This window comes from Ictidomys tridecemlineatus, chromosome 4 (genome assembly GCF_052094955.1).
Source record: "Ictidomys tridecemlineatus isolate mIctTri1 chromosome 4, mIctTri1.hap1, whole genome shotgun sequence".
Classification (NCBI taxonomy): Eukaryota; Metazoa; Chordata; class Mammalia; order Rodentia; family Sciuridae; genus Ictidomys; species Ictidomys tridecemlineatus.
The window spans coordinates 49,399,587-49,422,809 of record NC_135480.1 but is presented as its reverse complement, the minus strand read 5'-3'; the positions used below and the strand labels follow the sequence as shown (position 1 = coordinate 49,422,809).

The 23,223-nt window shown below is 43.7% G+C and overlaps 1 protein-coding gene across 9 annotated transcripts in view; it reads left to right on the top strand.

The window, feature by feature from the left end:
- Positions 1 to 23,223, top strand: part of Tead1 (TEA domain transcription factor 1) — a 254,028-nt gene that overhangs the window by 168,508 nt on the left and 62,297 nt on the right. For 5 of the 9 annotated variants that reach the window (XM_040284731.2, XM_021727346.3, XM_078046467.1 and 2 more), the window contains 3 exons: positions 11,754 to 11,818; positions 14,327 to 14,389; positions 14,479 to 14,541. In XM_040284731.2, coding sequence (XP_040140665.1) covers positions 11,754 to 11,818; positions 14,327 to 14,389; positions 14,479 to 14,541 — 191 coding nt within the window. The remainder of the gene's footprint in view (positions 1 to 11,753; positions 11,819 to 14,326; positions 14,390 to 14,478; positions 14,542 to 23,223) is intronic. The other 4 variants (XM_021727347.3, XM_021727351.3, XM_078046466.1 and 1 more) reach the window with 3 other exon arrangements.

Sequence of the window (23,223 nt, the reverse complement as noted above, 5' to 3'; positions counted from 1 at the left end):
GAACTCAGTCAACAAAGGCAAACATTGGCTTTGTTGGCCATCATGTGAGAGGCAAGGCCTGTCACGGGCCAATGCTTTCTCCTTGGTGCCCAACCGCAGGTTTGCCTTTGGCTGCTCCTGGGTGTGAAACCACTTGGGAGTGGCCAGGGCACTTGGGTCAAATGACTCAAAGCATGACAGCCAGAGGAGGCGGGGCTCTGGACTTCGCTTGTCAGACTCTTCTTCAGTATATTTCCTCCTGCCTTCCTAACACTCCTTCACTACTCTGATTTGGCATCTTACCTCAGTTTCGCTTCTAGACCTTGAGCTTCTTGAGGGCAGACAGGGTGTCTTATTCTGGGGTGCATCTCCTACATAGCTGGGCACCATCCCTTCTATGTGACAAAAGTTCTGTAACCAGGAGGGGAGCATCTTGGAGCCAGATTGTGAAGACTTTGGATGCATGAAGAGCAATTGGGACTTTATCCTGTGTTATAGTTGTTGAATAGAGAACTTTTTAAATGGCGCACATAACGTTCAGTCCATTTCATGGTTGAACTCTGCCTCCTCCTAGGATTTTGTTCTCTTTGAGCACTTAGTTATGCTCTTATGAGAAGGTCAGTTACTGCAGAGGCTATTTTCAGAGTACTGGGTCTAAGGTTAAGAAATAATGAGGGCTGGGGATATAGCTCAGTTGGTAGGGTACTTATCTCAAATGCACAAGTCCCTGAGTTCGATCCCAGCACACACCACACACATGCGCGCGCGCGCGCGCGCACACACACACACACACACACACACACACACAGAAATAATAAGCATGGAAGACAAAGCTGGGTTCAGATCCTAGTTCTGGTGCTTGCTAATTTGGGAACCTAACTTCTTTGAACCTGTGTTTCAGCATTTGTAAAATGGGAATTAGTTCAGATTGAAGGTTATATGTGTGAGTATGGAAGCATAGTGCTTCACATGGTGCTGGTACATAGTAGGTATTCAGCCATTTATGGTCTGGCTTTCAGCCACTTCATACCTTTTTCTGCCTCCACACAATAGGATTTCATTTAGCTTAACCCCCAACTTTCAGTTTCTTTGAGTGCCTAAGAATTGCTGAGTATCTTAGACATTTTTCCTTAGCATGTTTTCTAAACACTAGATAATTCCAGGTGAGTGTCATTTTATTGAACTCTAAAAGACTCACCTGTGTGTATTGTTTAGCAGTTACAGGAGTTAAGTGTTAATTCTCCTGGGAAGAGTTATGTTTTTATGCGGAGAACAAAGTTCTGCAAGTCCAATGGTACTGAATGCAGTGCCTCCAGCCTACCCAGAGAGATAATTTTACACTCTGTCACAAATTTTAAGAAATATGGCCACAGTAAGTTCTGGTAAAAAAACCAATTCCTGCTATTTTATTCAGTGAATAATCCATTTCAAATTAAAAGATTACTGTACTAAGAAAGTAGCTTACATACTGACCTCGTGACGTTAATATGCCACAATAAAGTGCATCTTTTACTTGGAGACAATTTTGATGGTCATGCAATTTTGAAAATTGAGGGTGATGCAAAGATTTTGAAAATATTTTCAGTGTAACATGGAGAAGATGTTCAATTTCAACTTCTTTGAAAACAAGGAGCATTGTAGATTTATACTAGATGCCAAGTGGTATGTGTCCTAAACTTATTTTTTATTTGTAGATGGACACAATAACTTTATTTTATTTATTTATTTGTTTGTTTTTATGTGGTGCTGAGGATCGAACCCAGTGCCTCACATGTGCTAGGTAGACACTCTACCATTGCTACAAACCCAGCCCCAGAAAGCCTTTTTGGTCCTTCTTTAGGAACTTATGTATCAGTTCAAACAAGGAAAACATGCAAGCCCAGTGCAGTGACATCGCATAATAGTGATAGAATCCTTTTACAGCATCTTGAGGTTACCAGAACCTTCACGTTTGTTGTTGCTAATGTATACAGCAGCCTTTCAGAGTGAATGCTGTTATTCCCATTATATAGATAGAAAATGAGGTTCAGAGGAGTTTAGCTGCCTAACTCACTCAACTAATAAGTCACCTTTCCCCAGAAGGATCCAGGGTGACATGCATATGAGTAAAAAAAAAATACAGAAGTCTGACTTGGGGTCTTGGCTTCTGTCCCCAGCACCACGAAAACAAAACAAATCCCCCCAAACCCCCCCCCCCAATCTGCAGTATTGTTACCATTAAAGATTCTCCATTAAAGAGCAGTTGTTAGCACTTCTGATGTGTGGATTTCACACTTCTCTAAAGCCAAATCACAAATAAACAGAGTGTTCTTGGAGTTTTTCATTAACAAGACTTTCCTGGGTTAATGTTGAGTAATGTTGAGATTAGGTTTTTTTTTTCTTTTTTTTTAGACCAGGTCCCTAGTACTGTGGCAGGGGTGGGGGTGAGGCAGGAAGAAGGAAAGGGCACCTATAGGTCATGCTTGTGCCATTTTTCACACTTGTGCTGAGAGACCAGAATGAAGGTGTGGAAAATCCTGCCACCTCTCTCTGAAATCCTATTAATGAGAAGGACTTACGGACTTCAGGTGATGTTGGCGATGCTGGCCAGTTTTCATAATCTTATTTTAGATCCTGTCTTTTGATGTTCTTCATACAGAAGGGGCATGCTCATTCATTTGTTGATTATAAACATTTATCAAGGACTGGGGATGTAGCTCCATGGTAGAGCACTTGCCTAATGTGTGTGTGAGGCCCTGGGTTCCATCTTCAGCACCACCACAACAAAAACAACAACAGAAAACATTTGTTGAGCATCTGCTTAGTAGGTGCCAGATCTGGAGCCAGAGAGAACCAGATGGATGCTTTTCCTAGAGCAGTCCCTGTTCTAAGAGGGGATGAACAGTCCTAGGGATAAATAACTGCAGCCAGCCCACCAGGGGTGTGTGCTCAGGACTTGAGGGTACAGGGAAGGAACTGAGAAATTCAATTTGGGTGGCTCCCAGACTTCCCTGGGTATGTGTGGGGGTGATTCCAGCTGGGGCTTACAGGGATGAATAGGAATGCAGGTGAAGAAGAAGGGAATGATCGACAGAGGGGAAATAGCTGCAGAAGGCAGAGGTGTGGGAAAACACGATGATTTTGCAAACTCCTATGAAGCTCCTAGGCTGGAGTTGAGGAGTCCTATACAGCAGTGCACTGAGGTGTTTTTCTTATAGTGGATGAGCTCCTCCTGATGTTAGAAGGCCAAATTAGTCACAAGTGGACCCGAAAGAGATGAAGAATAAGAAATGTCGGGAAGAAACACTGCCCTGAGAGCCTGTGGATTGGGGTCCATTTAGGTCACATTTGGGGACAGCAAGTTCAGATTCCATTCAATGCCATACACACCTTGAGGTGTGGGATTCCAAGATGCTGGAGGCACTGAGCTGACTCGTGGATGCTCACAGCCTATTGCACAAGGCACTCTGGTGAGAGCCAGCTTGTAGGCAGGGTCCCGGCACAGGAGGAAGTGGAGAACTTTGCTGACTCTCATGCTCCTTCCCTAGCCTGAGCCAAGCCCTCATCCCTTTCTTTACCTACGGTATCTTTTGTTTCATTTTGCTTTATAAAATCATGGTCTCTCCCAGCCACTGGCCCATGAGGTGAGCTCCAATCACCCAGCTCCCAGACTCATACCTCCCCACTTACACTAATGTCAGGTGCATATTCCAGGCACGTTTCAGGCAGCGTTTCATGGAGGACATAACATCTGCACTGGACCTGGAAGGATGTTGATTGATTATCTTAAGGGGCACTTTTGCTGTTGAGTAAGACTGTAGGAGGGCAGCATGGGTTCAGGGAACAGGAAGCTATGTGTGTGATGTGGATAGCTGGTCTGCAGTAGGGGCCAGATGGTGAGATAACATTGGATACCACACTGAAGTAGTTTATGCCTTTAGACTATAGGAAATGGGGAGTCACTAACCTGGAGCTGTTTCAGGAAACTCTTGTTAGGTACAAAGAAGAATGGCTAAGGGCATAGTGAAAATATTACAACAAGTCAAACTATTCACCTGTTAAAAGGTGACTGTATGACATATATTTATTGCTTTGTAGCAAATGAGCCATTAGAAAACTTCGTATTTAATTTTGTTCTAGACATAGTTGCAACACAGAGAACTTCTGTCCAATGTTAGAGGTGTTGTATTCAGTATATAACCTTAGACTTTTTACTTGCTTGTCCCTTTTCAACCCTTGTAACCCAATGCTAATGTGTAGTGGGTAGGCTGGCCTGCTAAGATGGAGAACATAGTGTTTTATGGAACTGTCACTTGATAATGTTATCAGGGCCATTGACGGATACAGATTCCCTAGAAGGTGGAGCTTAAGTTATTGCCAGGCATTTTACAGGGATTCCAGACAGAAATTCAGACTGAACGAGGTTAATACAGCATTCTTCTGTATTTTTTTTTTCTTCCAGAGCTGTTCTTTATGTGCCCCTGGGCGACTGTGGAGCAGTTATCTCAGAGTTGTCACTGCTCACCTCCTGAAACCCATCCGTCCTTTCTGTAAACCTTTAGTTCTGGAACATGCAGTGCTCACCCCTGACAACCCAGAACAGGCTGCCTGCCCCTTTCTGGTGATTTTCCACTTTGGCCTGAGTTTCAGTCAATGATTTATATTGGGATTAACTGAGGCACTGGCCCCACAGCTTCCTCACGGGCGATACTCAGGACAGATTCTGTGCTCTTTTTCATGTACTTTTCCTTGCCCTCTAGCCTCACGGCCTCTCCTGCTGATTTCCACCCCTCCTTTGAGTTCTTTGGTTTAGTTAGAACCTACTGAGGATCCACTGTGTTCTCACCACCATGGCACTTTGATGAGCTGAACTCCAGCTCCACCCGAGCCCTGGGGGAGCTTCCTGTCTGGCAGCTGGGGGGTTGGGTGTTTAAACAGACCCTGGTAGCTGGGTGCTGTGAACGAGCCCTGGGCGGCTGTGAGAGCACACAGTGGGAGCACACAGTGGGAGCATCCCGCCTGTTCTTCCAGGTGAGCTCTCAAATGGCCCTTGGTGGTGGCAACTTTCTACTCCCCTAATTCTAGCATGTCACTTGCCCCCAGCCATGTACATACAATTGGTGTCTGACTGGCAGGTGGCTGGCCAGCCCTGGCAGACCTCCCTTCTTTCCCAGTGTTGCTGGGGACAAGATGCAGTGGCAGCAGTGTGAAAGAAATGGCTAATTTTTAACTCCTCACAAGTCAGTTGGTTAATAAAGATCACGTCCTGCCTGCTCAGATTGGCCCCCCACCCCCAGGTCTTCAGGAGAATGTTTGGATGGCTTCATTGAACAAACACCCGCCTCCTATAGACCTCGCCCTGGCTGGTAACACTTGGTTTGCTACCATTTACCCCACGCCTGTGAATTCTGATTGTCGCCTTTTTGTATCCTAAGATATTTTTTCTCTTCCGCCAATGAGTTGGGTCCTGTGGCTAGCAACTATTTGAACACCATCTTACTAGAAAAGTCCTCCACAGTGCTGTCTCCGTGTTTCATGCTGCTGCTGGCATGGGAGGACAGCGCCACTGGGGTGGCCGTGCCCCGTGGTCACGTCACCTTGCGGAGGCATCTGTCTTTCCTTGTGCCCATCGGGTCCTCTTTTCTCTTTGTACTTCATGATGATCCCGTGTCAGCCCAGATCATAGGGATGTGGGAGCCTCTTTTGTGCTGTGATGGAGGATGTCCTCCACAAACGGCTGCCTGGGAAGGGAGGGCCGAGAAGAGATGCATGTGGACATGTCGAGGGGAAGGGAGGCCTGGAGGACTTTTCCAGCTCAAAGACTCAAGAAGGACAAGGTAAATGGAATCCAGGTGTGCAGGACCAAGGGCATTCAGGCCATGAGAGCCATTGTCCACACAACACAGAGCTTTGAAGGCTCAAGGTGTTGATAGAGGACATCTTAGTAGCCTGATAGCCTTTGGGGCTGTGTTAGAATCTGGGGGGTGGGATGGGGTGGCAGGAGCCCACTGCAGCTGTAGCAGCGCAGTCTATTGACACAGTGTGTTCTAGCAATCCCGAGAAGCTCTTGCTTTCTCTCTGATTTTCAGTCTTTTAATATGGAAAGAAGGGGTGGGGAATCTTGGCATAGCTATCCCGGCTCATGAGGGAGGACCTCAGAGTACAGGAGCTAGAGCCCCTTCCCCAGGCTCAGGGCAGCTCAGGCCATGCAGGGGTGAATTTGCCTCAAAACTGGCTGTGGCCAGGAAAGAGGAACGTTCCTTTTGCTGCTGCTTTCTTTGTGGCTCCCTGACTCCATTCAATTACAAAGTAGCTCTTACACTGTTAAAGCTGAGTGTCTCTGGGCTACAATTTCTAGCCACAGACCCTACATTTGCTGTGCCTCAAACATGACCTTGAGGCCACATCCCATTACACTCACAGCCCACAACAACGTTAACCAGTCTTCTGTCTGGGGAAGGCAAGCCCAGTGCAGACTCCATGCCTTTCTGCCAGTCTCCCTGTCCTGCCCCTTTAGGAGGAGATTTCATGGCAACTCAGGATGCTGGAGAAGCCAGGGATGGGCTCACTTTCAGCTGTGTCCTGCTGTTTAGGAGAAAGGAAAGATCAAATCCAATTGAGGTCACATTGCCCCATGAGGGTGGTGGAACCATAGTGGCAGGCCAGGTCCTGTTGGTCTTCTGAGGAGCAAGGACGGCTGCAGAATCTGACTTGAAGAAGAATGCTGCTCCTTTGGCACTAGAAATTTCTTGCTCCAGAGAAGCTATAGAATGGTGACACCCTGTGGTGAAGTATGACATGGTCACTCAGCTCTATAAGGGATTATACTATTTGCAGAGAGGTAACGAAGGATATGAACTAGAAATACTGTGGATGTCATGATTGACCTGGAGAAATTGTGGGTGGTGGGCTAAGGAGCTTGAGTGTCAGGAGACCATAGTTGTTCTTGTTGTTGTTTACCATGCTGGCAACTTATTTTGAAATGCAGCAAACAACATCTAAATAAGATGGCTTGAGCAGAGGATTGGACAGATGGGAGGAAAGGTGACAGAGCAAGAATAGAAAAAGTGAATATAGGTTGAACACTCTCAAGCCAGATATTTGAAATGCTCCAAAATCAAAAATAAATTGTGAGTGCCAACTGATACCTTAAGTGGGAAATTCCACATCGGATCTCATACAACAGGTTGTAGATAAAACACAGGTGCACTAAAAATAATGTATAAAATTACCTTCAGGCTGTTTAAGGTGTGTATGTGAAACATAGATGAAATTCATGTTTAGACACATGTCCTGTCCTCAAGATACTCGTTATGGATATGTACTTTTTCCAAAATAAACCCCAAATTCAAAATACTTTCAGTTCCCAGCATTTCAGATGAGGGATATTCAACCTGTGGTAGAAGCTAGATGGGGAATATAGTGTTTAGTGTACATTTTTTTCTGTATGTCTAAAATATTTCATGATAAAATGTGGGAGGAAATGTAACCTGTTGTTAAGGGCCTGGGTTATGTTCCAGTACTGTGGGGAAGCCTTTCTAGATTTTTGAAATTGCTTGTGATCTGTTATCCAGGCATGTTCCAGAAACTCTTTGTAAGGCTTCCTGGATTAAGCATGTATATGCTTGTGTATGAGAGAGAGAGAGAGAGAGAGTGCTCACACACATGTTCATGTGTGCATGCACAAGAAGAATTGCAGAAGTAAGGGTTAAAATTTCTAACATCTAAAATTGGAATTGTGGCTGCAAACCAAGATCATGCTGTGCAGGCTAGAGACCCCTCCCCAGTTACTTCGGTGATGGTTGGTGTTGCTGAGCCTCTGCTCTTGGTCAGGGAATTCTGCACCTTAGTAACATGATTCAAATTCAGGGCTATATAGACCACTGCATTTAGAGAGCAGGACTGTAGAAACGCAAATAGGTCTCAGGGTGTCCAATCATAACTTAATTGATATTGCTAATATATGGGCAATCTAAGCAATGAAAAAGATATTCTAAAATTGTTTGGAACACTACACTTGTTTCTCTAATACGTAAGTATATCTTAATTCTGGGAAGATTTAGAATTAGACCCAGCAAATTTTAATAGACTCAAAGCCATACCATTGATAGCTTTTATTTAAAGGATTTTGTATATTTGCTACTTTAAGAAATTATTTAAAATAATTTGATCTTGATAACAGGCTAACTTGTACTTCCAAATTAAAATGCTCAATGAAGTTATTAATTTAGATTACGAGAGTTGAAATCTTATTAGTTTTTTAAAAGCAATATTAGAGCATTAGAGAAAATGTATTAGGTTTCTATGAGTCAAGAATGGGCTTTCTTAGTTAAAACAGGCAATTCTAATATTTAAAATAATTACCACATTTCAAGGCATGAATAGTATGAAAGAAAGAACACAAGCGATTGAAGGGTGGTCTTGCTCATCTAAAGAACAGGCTTATGAGAGTTGAGATGAGCTTTCAAGAAAATGTGGCTTCATTGACTACTCAGGGCCCGTTGTAGAAATAGTGTACTTTTTTGGGGCGGGGAGGGGTGTGTGTGCTGGAGATTGAACCCAGGACCTCTTGCATGCAAGGCAAGCACTCAACCAACTGAGCTATATCCCCAGCCCTAGAAATAGTGTTTTTTTTTTTTTTTTTACAAGTGATTTAGTTAAAGTGTGATTAAAGTATGATCTTAGTCTAACTCCAGAAGGTTCCATTAGCATAGTCTACAGGCTATACCTGGCTATCCATGATATTGATCTTATTCAACAAAATGCCATTAAAAAATGAGAATAGTTGTATAGGGTATATGTCTCTTCTATTAAGCATTTCCTGTCTGCATTCACAGAAAATAAACAAATTTGGGGCAGGAGACCTCCCCCCCAACCCCCTACCCCCGGCCCCCAGTCTGGATAAGGTTCAGATGAAATTGCATGTCATACAGAGCCCTGGATTTATTTCCTCTTGGCCACTCAGACAGCCCTGAACAGGGAGCACAGTGCAGCCTGAGCTGGAGGATGCTTGGCTTGTCTGCAGACATTGTCTTCTAGGTCTGGCTTCTGGTAATTAGGCACTCCTAGCTAGGCTTTGCTGTCAGTGAGCCTTTGAGACAAATTGCAAAATCTGTACAGCCATTTGAGAGATGGACAAGTAGACCTAATGACACTACAGGAGATATTGGTAGTTCTCAAAAGTCAGAAAGAGAGTGCTTATCAAAGCAATCCTGGAAACTGAATTTTGGAGGTCTTTACCCTTAAAGGGTACATTTAGTTACAGAATGAGACCTGAGAAGATTTTGACAGGCTGAAATGATAGACTGAATTTAACAGGATGAAATGTAGTAGAAATAAACGTAAGGTTTTGCATTTGGCTCTGAAAAATACCAGCTATGTATAAAAAGACTGGGAGCAATGGTAGGGAGGTATCTGAGGAGTAGCCCATATGAACAGGACTTAGAAGTCCCAAGTTTATCATGATCCTTAAAAATCTAACACAGTGTTAGGCTGCATTTACAGAGGTAGAATGTTTTAGGAAGAGAAGGTAATAAGCGTACTTTGCTGTCATAGCAGGATTATTATGGCAGTCCTGAATTCCAGGCTCTGAAAGGAAAGTAGACGAGAGATGATCACGGGATGGTATCTGGGAATGTCCCAAAGCCTTTCACAGTTATCAAAGGAATAGAAGTTTAGCATGTGTGTAGCTCCAGGAGGAATTGAGCAGTGATTGATATTCAAAAGGCAGCTGGGCACATGAAGGACTAGCCTTATTCTTGTTCCAAGGAATAAGAAGGACTTGAGGATGAAAGTTACAGGAAGCCCAAATAAATAAGATCATTTTATTCTTAAACATATTTCAAGATACTTCTTCAATTCACAGAAGTGCTGACTTTGGCTTATGCAGATTTGGAATTTCAGGGTGGGAGTATATGACTCATTTTCTACCTCCAAGAATCCATGATTTATTTGCCTTCTGATGGTGACCATGTCCTGCACAATCCTAACATGGACAGGAGGTGGGCAGGGAGTGCCATGATTACAGGACATTCTGGGCAGTGTTGGAGATTGGAATCTCAGACACAACGTCCATGTGCATACTGTCATGGTGATCCTCATCCGTGTCCTCCTTTGTTGACTCTGCTGGGGAGATCTGGGGACATGGTTACTCCTTCATAAGGCTGTGTTATTTCCCTTTTCAGTCTTTGTGTACTTGCAGGGTACAAGGGGGATCCTGGGGAGCAAGACACAGTTCTTGCCCTATTGGGGTGTGCAGTATAGCTGGGAAGTTAGAACACAAATGACATAGCCAGCTCTGCCATTCGGACTGTAGCCACAGAGTGGAACATGTCAGGAGGGAGAAAGGCAGGTTGTGCTGCCGTGGATTGCAGGTAGAGCAAGAAAGCCAAACCCACTTGGGTGGTTCAAGACTTCCTGAGGGGTGGACCTGGAAGGAGAACTGGACTCCAGCTTGACAGTCCCCTGGCAGGCAATAAGCATGTGAAGGAATGCTGCAGCCCAAAGGAGTTCTCATTAGGATGGAATTGATTAGTCCATCAAGACCTCTGTTTTCAATTTTGTGAGGATTCCAAGGAAATTGACCCAGGTCCATTAAAATAGTTTGGAAATAATAATCCAGAGCTTATATAATATTAATATTACTATATTATAGCAATCCTATTATACTATAATTATGTTATTATATAATTATATTACATATTATACTACATATATTTAAGTTTTATAGGTGTTCCACAACATCTGGGACAGTGGGACGAAATAGTTTACAGGCAGCCAAAAGCAGTGCTGTGAAGTGAGAGTTTTCCATTTATTGCACAGAGTATGTAAAAATATTTTCAGTTCCTAGTGCAAAAGTTGAAGTCATAAATTGGACCCTCTTGAAGGCCCCACATCTTGCAGAGTGGACTTTTATTTCACATGGGATCTTAGTAAATACATTTCTCTGCTTAGCCTCTGGGGATGTATTTTCCTATTATACTTCTTCCAAGTTAAGCTCTCTGTATGTAACTTCTCAGCCTCCTGGTCGGGTAGAGATGGCAGGTTTTTGTTTACTTTTAGGTAGGGGTGTGTGTGTGTATGCGTGTGTGTTTTAAACCCATAAAGGTTCTAAAGCTTGGAGTTTGTCGGGTTTCCACTGGCACAATCGTGTGCCATTAGTTACTGCTTTCACTCTGCTCAGCTTCTTGTCACTGTAGGGCTTCTGTGGCCACAGGGATTCATTCTCTTGTGGCAATAATGACTTTAACTGGACGTATCTACAGGGAGGAGCCCTGATGAGGGATGAGGAGGAAGATGAACCTGAAAAATAAAAGACTAAAACAGAACTGGATTTGTTTACTTCTAGACTAATCCTTTATATTTGTTACTACCCATTTAGATGTGACTACCCATTTAGATGCAAACAAAAAGGCACAGTTTACAAAGATCCATTTCTGGCCTCAACAGAGCAAAAGTTTAAAATTAAGTGCCCTTTCTCTTTATTTCCCCTAGTAGATATTTTTTCAAAGAATCCTACTGAAAAAAAAAAATTGTAGTTGTAGATGGGCAGCATGACTTTTATTTTATTTGCTTAATTTTGTATGTGGATCGAACCCAGTGCCTCACGTGTGCCAGGCAAGAACTCTGCCACTGAGCCTGAGCCCCAGCCCATACTGATTTTTTTTTTCTTCTTTCTATCATGAATAAACTCCTAGGTGTAATTTAAAAATTCTTGATGCTGATTTCTGGCTTTTAGGGGCATGCATGTGTGTTAATATGTGACCCACCTCACTGGAAATGCTTCTTTCTTTCAGGTAGGAATGAACTGATAGCCAGATACATCAAACTCAGGACAGGGAAGACGAGGACCAGAAAGCAGGTACAGTAACCACCCTGGGAGTTGTGCATGTCCGCGAATGGCCCCAGGAGGCATCTGGCTGCAGTGGCTGCTGTGCTTTGGCTCCTAGGAGCCCCAGTCCCAGTTCCCTGTAAGGACATCAGCATTGTAGGTGTTTCAAATTGGCTGTTTTCACTGTTCATCATTTCAGTGACCCTTGAGTATGTGGTCTCTCAAGTTCTTTTCATTTGATGTGGGAAAGTTTCTGTGCGAAGGACAGTGTCTCCGCTGTCCCTATGCTGTATTTCAAAGCTGGCATTTCTTTCCCAAAACATGTATCTGTCAACATTGCAAAAGCTGCAGGTGTAACTACACCTGCAAGTCATGCAATTTTGAGATTTTGTGCACTGTAATATCCTGGAGCAATTACATATTAGTCATCCTTTCAATGCAAAAATAACGCTGGCAGCCTTGAGTATCGGCCCAAGCGTGATACTGAATGATGTGCATCCAGGGCACTGTCGCTTAAGCAATGGCTTTTTGTCAGTAGCTGCCGTGACTGAAATGAAGTTACAACTTAAATACCTCTGTGCAGGGCAGGGGCAGGGATTCTCCTCTGCCCTTTGCCAGGGCTCTGCCTTCCCTGGCCCTTTCAGATGTAAAGCAGCCCAAATCACTGATGTGACCCAGTTCAGAACTGGAAATGGATGGGAAGTTAGTTAGTTAGTGTTTAACTGAAAACAGAAAGAGAGAAAGGAAAACAGAAAAAACATCTCATGGGTGAGTTATTAACAACAACAACAAAAAAATTGTTTTTTCAAGTGTTGACCTATGCTGAATGATATGGCACAACTTTATAAAATGTAGTTTGCCAGGTGTGGTGGCGCACGCCTGTAATCCCAGCAACTTGGGAGGCTGAGATGGGAGGATCGTAAGTTTGTAGCCAACCTGGGCAACTTGAATCCCGTCTTTAAAAAAAATAATAATAATCAAACAAAAAATACAAGCTAACCTGTGGTCTCACATTACCACCAAGAAACAGCCGGTTCCCTTCCCAATGAGGGGTTTTGTGAGTGTTGGTGAGGGGCTGAGGCCTTTTCCTGGGAATGCTCCGTGTACCCCCAGGGCTTGTGCTGACTCAGCACAAGGGGGTGGCTGCCTGCCAGCACAGAGGCAGGGCATTGTCTGCTTGGGGGATGTCCCCCCACGGTGGCCCTCATCAATTCAGAGAATCACAGAGGAACAAAATTCGGGTGAAAACAAATAACAGCAGGAGCCAGATGGAGGGGTGAAAAGGATGGGGGAGTCCCTGCTTCTCTGTGCTTAAAAAAAAAAAAAGTACAAAAGAAAATTGAATAATTGAAATGCAAAGACATTTAAAGATCAAAGGATCTTTTATTACCATAAATTCTGTTTTTAGAGTCACTAGAGTTTGAAATGAGTTAATCGCCCTAAAGTCTGAGCCCCTAAATTCCTAAATGGAAGGTTCTGAATTTTGGAGATGGGCAAAGCTAATCCCTTACCTGTTGAAAATGCTGGACCTGGGCTGTCTGCTGGCCGGTGAGCTCTGGTCCTTTGCCTGGTGACCCCCTTCACTGGGGGCCTCTTCTAAATTTAACCAAGTCTCATTGAAAGAGATGCAAATTTGTTTACCCAGTGGAATCATTGTGTTTCAGAAGCTGGATTTGGCTACGGTTCCACACCCCGGCATCCTGGGGATGTTTTTAGGCAGCAGTTGGTGATACCTCTCCAATGTGAATTTGTTGTTCAGCAAATCCGTGTGGTTTTCAACCCAGATTTTTAACAGGATGGCTGGCTGGCTGGCTGTATTCACACATTTCGCTTTGTAATAATATGCAAATCCACTTGGCACCCAGTCAATACCCAAAAGAGTGGAAGGATTAAAGATATTTATAAGGGCAAAGAAAAAAAAGGAAAAGAAAAAAAAAAGCTCTGCTAACTGGGTCTTTCCATTTCTCTTTGAAATCTAATTTACATGTCAGTATTATTTTAACATTTGCTACAGAATCCAGAGCTCTTAATGAGATCAGAATACAACCGACAGCTTCAGCTTTTTGATTCTGTACTATGTGCTAATTTATGGATCGTCTCCTCTAAATCGAGAAAAAGGGATTTTCCCTACTGATGCTGAGAAGCTATAAATATTTTCATTTACCACTACTCCCACCTTTTTTTTTTTAATTTTATAAAGAAAGCAATCCTACTCTCCCCCTCTCATCCCTCCCATAATAAGTTTTTCCCAATGCCCGTGATTTTTCCCGGGTAGAAAAACAGAGATGAGCCTCAACTTTGGTCCTGAATCAAGTCACTGCAGTGATGACCCAGTCTGAAAAGCTTAGAGCAGTGCTGGGGGCTTGGTGTCTGGCTGGGACTGTGTATTCCTAACTGCGGAGCTTTGTTGAGATGCAAATAACCTCCCCCCCCTCCCCACACCCCTCCCGAGGAGTAGCGATTTTATCTTTGATTTCCTTTTTTTGTTTTGTTTTGTTTTGTTTTTTTTGTTTCCCCTCATAAACCCGAACAATGTAGGTGTCTAGTCATATACAGGTCTTAGCAAGAAAGAAAGTTCGAGAAATTCAAGCCGCCATTAAGGTACGTCTGGCTTGCCCAGTTGTAGGGGGCTTTTCATCTCCATGGTTACAGGCTTTTCCTTTGTTTTCCTCCCTTCCCCTACCCTGCAGGTGTCTAGTCACATTCAGGTTCTTGCCAGAAGGAAATCTCGTGATTTTCATTCCAAGCTAAAGGTATGCGCTTTTCTGCTTTTTGGCTTGTGGTTGCTATGCATCTCACTTCCTGTTTTCCATGGTGACTGGTGAATGCCTGGTGCTGGGATTCTGGTAACCTAGTTTCCTCGCATGTGAGAGCTGTTTACATTTCTTTGTGTCTAATCTCTCTGTTTCTGTACTAGCCTCACATTAAACTCAATGTGCGGGTGAGAGAAAAAGAGAGAGAGAGTGAGTGTGTGTGTGTGTGTGTGTGTGTGTGTGTGTGTGTGTGTGTTTTCCTAATAACAATGCAAATGCAGCAGAGAGCTGGCCTTGATAACTTTTCAGCACAGAAAGACAATTTTTTTTTTTTAAACGCCTTTGAATGTCCACCAAGCAGCCCTTGGCTAGGAGAGCTTTAAAAACAAGAAGTTGGTCCAGAGATGCAGAGTTGATGGAGATGTTATTTTTAAAAAATTGATTTCCAAAGTGAAAATTTCTAACAAGTAACAAAATTACTTGTCAGAAATATTTAGAAATTATTTTTATTTGTACTTCTGATGCATTTTTGAGAATACTTATAAAAATACATCTTCTTCATGTATGTCTCTTGCAACATAGAGTATTTTTAGCCAGATTTCTTCCACATTGCTTAATGTTCTTTTAAAAGTGAATGGCTCTCTTATTAAAAGGAAATTTAAAGTGTGGCCTTAAGCAAAAAAAGATGGATCTTTGGCATGGAAAAGCTCTTGATCAAACTCATGTTTGCAGTACCAGTTAAAATTTTTTACCCATGCCTCATTTTCCAGTTTCTTAAAACACATTTCATAGCAAAAACGAAGGCATGGACAATTATGAAATAAAAAAACCCTCCCTACTTTTCCCCTTCTAAAATTCGCAATAAAACTTGCATGACCTTTGTTTTTCTCTAATGCGTTTTAGAAATGCAAAGGACTTACACTTCACATGAAGGGATTATAGTTTAGAGTAAAAAATAATTTTTAGAGCACATCATTGCTTTTCCCTCCCTCCATACATTAATTAAATTTGTGGTTTTGTTCCACACTGAAAAACAGTGTCATCTCACAGCCCACTGATGAGCACTGGGCCTCTCCCCAAGTCCTCCAACTTTTTTAATGCAGGCGAGGCTGGCTGTGGCAGAGGACTAGAGCTAGGAAGAGCATTTGGTGTGCCCTCTGCAGTGGGCAGCATGCTGGCTCGCTTGCACGTGTGGCTGATGGTGGCTGGCTTGGAGCTGCACTGGCTGAGCAGTTGAAAAACTAAGATAACTTCATAGATTCTGCTTTTTAACCAAAGGTGCGGTACTTTCTATGTGGATGTAACTACCCCAGTATTTGCTCACGTTCTGACTCTGTTTCTAGTTTCTCTGAGCTAATGAATTAATGATGTACAAAGAAGTTTACAGATACCAATTTTGTGTTTTCATCTGAGATGGTCATGCATTGCTTCTGTACTGTGTGTTTCCTCTTGACTCACAGGAGCACACAGCCTTAGGCTGTGGAAGCCCTGTTAAGAGATGAACGATGCTCTTCTGTTCATAAGAAATCGCCGTGAGATACAGGGAAATTGTTTGATGACTTTATGAATTTTATTCCATGAAAACAATTTTGCAATTGCTCTATACATGTACATACAGGCAGAAATTGGTGTAAATCCTGCTTGAGAGTTCAGGCATGGTGCTCATCTTGGTGGGCAATTAGTAACCAATACCCTAGCACAGAATTGGCTGTGCAAATGGGAATGTGAGATGTTGGGTACTGTTAATTATTCCTTTAAAACAAACAAACAAACAAACAAACAAAAACCTGACAAACTTTCTGTCAAGGGTTATGTTTTTTTCTCATCTCTGGAAGCTAGAGAAGAAAAAAAGAAAAAAAGGATGGGGGGTAGTGTCTCATGAAAATAAAAGGGAGTTCAGTGGAGCAAAGGGACCAGGGGGAGAGAGGAAGAGAGGGAGAGGGGGGAACTACTGGGGTATGATATTGGCCAAATTAAATTGTCTTGTGTGCGTGTATGAATATGTAACAATGAATCACCCCATTATGTACAGCTCTAATGACCCAATAAAAGAAAGAGAAGAAAACTTTCCCCACACTTTCCGCACTATCCCGCTCTTTGGGGCAGACACAAAGAGGAGGTAGAAGCAGGCTACAGAAAAGCAACTGATACAGCATGTAAGCTCCCAAACTACCTCTGTCTTCTTTTAGATCCTTTCCTTCTTCCCTACCACATTATTCTTGGAACTGGAGTTTTTTGTTTTTCCATCAGCTAATACGGGTTGAGGGTTCCGGGCATAGAGCTCGTCCTGATGGGAAGTCAGCAGCCAACTCCCTCTACAGTGCTGGCCATGTGAATGGGAATGTGAAACCTAGGGCACACTGGGGTTAGCATAAAGAGCCACAATGAAACGTGCAGGGAATCTTAGGGATGAGCTCACAAAGGATGTGCTTCTGAGTTTGGGAATTAAAAGACAGCAGTTTTATTTTGGTGCAGAACTTCTTACATGCTCTCTCATTTGAGCTCACTACAATGTAAGACTCGGTCACCCAGCTCGTAAGGGGCTAAGGCAGAGTCTGAATTCAAATCCTCCTGAATTCTAAACTACTTTCCTTTGCCATGGGCTTTCATCTAGTGGAGATGGGAAGATGTTCTCAAGCAGAAGGCGCCATACCAACACACTTTAGATCACGGGTTCTCCCCATGCTCCTTGGAGCTGAGTGTACAAACTTGCTACCAGCTCGCCACTGGGAGCCCATATTTTCCCTTTGAGCAGTTGGCCAGAATTTGGACTTCATTTGGGACTGACTCCATAGTGATCATCAGTAATTTAGGGGATGGTCCTGGCTGGAGAACCACTGTGTCACCAACTCAGAGGATATTGTAACAGTTGTAGGAGAGTGGTGGCTTTTACCTGCTTGATGGTAATATTGCTCCTGCCTTCCGTGGACATTTTTCATCCTTCATCGTCCTGATTAAATGGTGCAAGGATGAGCCTCCAGTCTGTTGATTCTTGGAGAGGTTGAGCTCACTGCCCCATCTGCACTCGGCTGGGTTCTGGTGAGGAGATGGGAGGAGACTCTTGGAGTTCATCTTGGGACTGAGAGCCATAGTCTTCTTGGCCTCCCATGCTAACTAAAGAAATAAACTCAAAACACGAACATGAAGTCATCCCCGAAGGCAACAAGGGTAACTTCTGGGCAAGAAGTTTGGGGTGGCAGAAGTACTCAAGATTACATGACATGCTGTACTTTGCAGAAGAAGATATTGGAGTTTTCCTGGAAAAGGTGACTGATGACTCTCCATCCCAGGGTCTGTCCTTGGTGACACTTGCTCCACTAGGCTGATTATCGCTGTTCCACATGTTCAGAAATCAGAGGGGCAGACAGGTCTGTGGTTCTCCTGAGGAGACCAAAGCCATGCTCACATTTCCCTGTCCTCCCACAGAATTTGAAAAGTTCTGTGTCCACACCTGGGCCCAGGGGCTTGTGCAGCTTCCTTGTGAATCTTCTTACTTCCAAGCCTCTCTTTACTTCCCAGGGAAGAATGTGGCACAATCCCTGAGGCTACTGGTTTGCCATTCTTTTTGAAAGGCAGCAGAACTCATTTTTCAAATTGAAATTCTACTAAAACCTTCAGTCTATGAATGAGTAAAAACTGTTCTAATTGAAGCTCACTCTCTCACATTTGTAGCCATGTCCTCTTTGGCTGTTCTATGGAATAGAGTTTGAGAAACCACCCTAGTTTAGGCAGAAGGAGAAGGAGTCGACTCTCATGCTGTGCCTATCAGCCTCTGGACAGTCCCACTGGCCAGACCCACTGAAGCTCATGCTCTAAGTTCTGTGGACTGCTCTCTGCTTTCCCCTGAAGAAAAGCCTCCTAGAGATAGTGGTCAATCTTCTGTCACGCCCACAGATGAGTCATCCTAGCTGCAAACTCTTAAAAATCTGTTAGAATACGTTCCAAAGGTCAGCTCTGCACTGCTAACTGCAGTGGTTCTCAGAGTGCTTGTTTGCAGGCCAGTTTCACCCCCAACGTGTGGACTTTCATTTTAATTTTAGCAAAAGAAAAATTACTGTCGTAAATGTGTAAGACTTTCTCATAGATTTGAACTTTAAAAGTACAGACATGATGACTGCGGCCCACAAACATTTCATGGGAACCCAGTGTATTCTAGGCCCTCATAAATATCAGGCATAGAGAGTTGAACATGCACAGCCTGTGTTTTGAGGGGACACTAACCCTTTCTCTTGGTTCTCTGGTAGACTGTCCATAGCTAGGTGCTCTGCAGGAGAAATTAAACAGGGTGATGCAGAGGCTTCCAGAGGAAGCAATGATTAATTCTGAGAGAATTGCGGAATGCCTCGTGGAGGAGATGTCCTTAGATCCAAGCATAGAGTAAAGGCAGAAGATTCCCACAGAGGTGAGGGGTTTGGGGCACCATGAAGAGCACATGGAGGTGGGCTGGGGGATCCCCATAGAGAGGCCTGCATCATCCCCCTGAGGAGGGGGCTTCACTGGTCCTTTGGGGAGTAACCCAATGTTGTTCCAGTGTGTACTTTGGAAAGATCTCTCTAGCTGTTTTTTGGAGGATAGTTAATAAGAGGGAGGTCAAATGGGAGGTAGCAAGACTTGTGGTTGAGAGAAGTGGGGGCCTCCACCAGAAACTGACCCAACTCTGTGGCCTTTACCAGTCCTCTGGTTGTCCATGGCTGCTTCAGTCCATCATGACTACCTCTTTGCTCTTTCTTGCTCATTGTTTTAAACAGTGAATTATAAGTTTTGAAGTCTGCAAAATATACCCCAGAACTTTCAGAAAACTTTTTAATACTAGTGCGTAAGACTTAGCGTATTAAAGTTGGGTCCTCAAAGTAAAAGTAATTAACTTGGAGTGGGCATCAAAATTAACTATGAAGTGGTTATTGCTAAATTTTAGATACATAGAAGTTAGGAAAGAGAAGAACATATTAAATACTCACATTTCATATGATCCAGAAATGATCATTTTCATTATGACATAATTTCTTTTGTCTCTTGATGTAACAGATCAAATGGTAAAACATTATTCTGTACTTTTTCTAACTTCCTCTACCCACCCTCCTTTCCCAGTCAAGACCAGTCCCCGCACTAGTCTTTTCTTGCCCTTTGTGTCCCTGAGGAAATCAAATCCAGTGAAAACTCTCCACCCACCCTCTTAAAATTAATCTAGAAGTTTACCCGTTGTCAGCCATGAACTTGTGCTATAGCCATTGGCACCAACACGAGATGTCGTCTCTGCAGTTTGTAGCAGACTAAGCCAAGATGGCACCTAGAAGAGGATGGCACCTAGAGCAGAGTGGTACGAGGCACCCACAAGTCACAGTTGAGAGGATGGAGAAGGGAATACAATGCATTTGTGGCCTGACCACCAGAGTTTTGGAAATTAAACATGTACAGTCAGAGTTTGGTTTTTCTGGGCCAAAGTGTGTAGGAGAGAAGCAAGAGTGCTGACTGCCAGTCTAGACGCAAGCTTGAGCTGTCCCTCAGTAACAGGAGTGCTGCAGGTGTGACTCCTGTGCAGACCGAGTCTTTTTGACTCAGTGACTTCCAGGCCTGATTCCAGTTACAGAGGAAAAATCCATGCAATTATAGTGGGCAGGCGGCTTATAAGCCTAGGGAATATGCATTTAGGAATTCCAAGGAGGAGAGTAAGGACTCTGCCTTGGATTTTTGTGCATCTACAGCAATGTCATCCGCATAGGTTTCATTTATTTTTATCCCTTTCCTCTGGTTTAGCCTCTTAACTGGCATCTCCAATTGAGTTGTGAGAAACCGCAGCATGGTGTGAGGACTAGATGGCGATGTTGGAAGTTGTTCTCCAGTTTGATAGTTTTACTCACCATTAATTCATGAAAAAGTCATCTACGCCTCCCACCCAACCCCCATATTATTATTATTATTATTTTTTGTTTGTTAAGTTCCAGGAATTTATTGTCCCAACATATAGAAAGAGTGTGGAAGTATTCTCTGTAAGCAGTCTCTCTTTCCTGTTCAGAGTGCCTGCTTGGTTTTCTGCTCTGAATCTCTTTGTAGATCAGTTGCTCTGACCTTGCCTGGAGGCCTTTTTCCTCATCAGCAGCACAGAGGTCATCCTTTATTTGCTGGTGTCAGAGGCTGTGGAAACCACAGCCCAGCTCTGCAGACACCATGGCACACCATGGACCATCTTCACCTTCAGAGAAGATGGACCAAGCCACTTCCAGTTCATGTTTTGTGTGTCTGGGGAAGTACATGACGTGGGACTACTTGGCCCTGCCCTAACCTCAGCAGGAGTATATCTTAGGAGATGTGTTTATGAGGACCCTGGGTACCACTGGAGAGGCTCCTCGTATACTGGCTGACATTGCATCCCAAACCTCTCTGATTGCCTCCAGTCATTGGTGACTAATTTACAAGCAACATGCGCTCCCCCAGGGCCATTTTCATTCTTGCCCCCCCCCCACCTTTGTGATTTGATTTCTGAACAGGCTTTTCTTTCCAATTTACTGTTCCTTCCGATAAGCAAAGAACTTAAAGTTCATGTTGCCTATTTCATTCTCTTGAGTTGAAGAACTTCCATGGGGCATCTCTCACGCCCACCCTGCTGCTTCCTGTTTGTATCTCTACTGAGTCCACCCAGGAAGGGCCTGCCACCGAGAAGATAGACCTGCTTCACTTCCCCTGCCTGTGCTTCCTCTGGGCCACTCTGTTCCCAGGGAGAAGGTGGCAGAGAGGGTCTGCCAGCCACCCAGCTACTTGGCCATCACAGGTTGGGAAGTTTTGCGGTTTTCCTGGCATTTCCCAGCCTTCGCCAAGCTCTTTTGCTTTCGTGACGTGTACCCTTTCTCCTAAAGATATTTTCAATACCTTGTTTTTAGTTTAACTGAATTAAAACTCAGAAGGGAGGCAATTTCTTGTTCTAAATATGATGCAGAACCTCTCATCAGCAGTGTGGCCTTGCACATTGGGCCTCTTGACCCGTGTGAACTGACTTGTTCTTTTTGTTTGTTTCTTTTTTGGTACTAGGCCTGAACCTGCGGTACTTTACCACTGGGGTACATCTCCACTCCTTTTTATTTTTTTATATTGAGACGGGATCTATCTAAGTTGCTTAAGACCTTGCTAAGTTGCTGAGTCTGGCCTTAAACTTGTGATCCTCCTGCTTCATTCCAGTAGCTGGAATTATAGGCTTTGCCACCATGCCCGACTTTTCTATGTGAACTGACCTAGGTCTAGATTTTCATTTAATGAGCATTAGAAACAACCTCATTTTATGTTTTTATTCCTAAATAGAGACATCTGTTGTTAATCAACTTCCATTGAAGAACCTGCAATGTAGAGAATGCCCTAGAATAATATCCAATTCCAAGATTGTGTCGTGAGGACCCAAGTTCCTGGGCATTTCAGGTTCTGAGCAGGGTGAAGGCTGGATAGCAGGTTGGTTGGTCTCAAGGGTCCTGCGTAGAGTGCTTGAGGCAGTCCTGAGCAGGACTGTTTTGACACTTGCTTCATAGAAAAAGAAGCATTAGAAAAAGAAGCATTGGATCAGTATGGCTATGTCTTGTCAAGGGCCACAAATTTTTGAACTTGATTCCAGGGCTGTCTGGGGCCAAAGCCCAGGCTCTTTGCATAGTGCCATGCTCCCTTCCCAAAGAGTGCTGGTCACGGATGGGGGTCATTTCTCTGACTTGAGATCTGGGCATCGGCTCCCCTCTGAGCCTTTCTCCTATGTCTCTGTATCTGAGGAAACAGGAGATGAGCAGTGGCAGCTAGTGCTCACTCTGGAGCTCAGCTCCAGCCAGCTGCCGGCTGGGGTTCCTCCGGCCTATGAGGGGAGCCACCTTCTGCCCCATGCTGTCACCTCCCAGAGAAGGGACAAAGGTCAGAGGGTACCTTCTCCCTAACACTCAGACCTGGTCTGAAGCAAAGCTGTCCTCCGTGGCAGGCTTCCTGGAAGGCCATAAGGTACCCCTACCAGTCTCCTCCTCTGAGGTCCTTTATGATACTAAGCCCCACATCAGAATTAAAAGAACCGCTGTTAACAGTTATAAAATACTAAATATAGTTCAGTATATTTAAAAATGAACAATGGTAAAAGCCTTGAAAATTTTTTCTTTGATGTGAATGGAGTCTTTGGCATTTGGAAATACAATAAGATGAATTAATTGCTACTCATTAGGCGGCAAGTCAGGAGAAGTATGAATGTGGCTTCTCTCCTCTGCATTAGCGGCTGCCTGACCAGAATAGCCCCCTTTTGTATTTACTCCTGCCTTCTCTAATAATAAGCAAATTAGAGATCATGGCTAGAAAAAATTCAAGTGCCCTCTGTCCTTTCTCTAAAACCATCATATAGTTTAGTGATGTTTATCTGCGCCAGGGTTATGGCTGATAATTGCAGAGGGCATGTCAATCCGCATAACACAAGGTTAGAAAAAATTACTTCTTAGGGAAATATTTTTTATCTTTTTCTGAAAAAGGTGACTTTTCAAGCAAACTTGCATCATACTTTTGTATTTGGTTTTATATTACTGTATATTCCAAATGTAGTTTTGGAATGACCTCCCACCCCCACCTGCCACCCTGTGTTGCTGGGAGTTGAACTCAGGGCGTTGTGCATGATAGGCAAGTGCTCTCCCAGTGAGCCAGATTCCCAGCCCTTGAGGCAAACATTTCACAGCTATCATA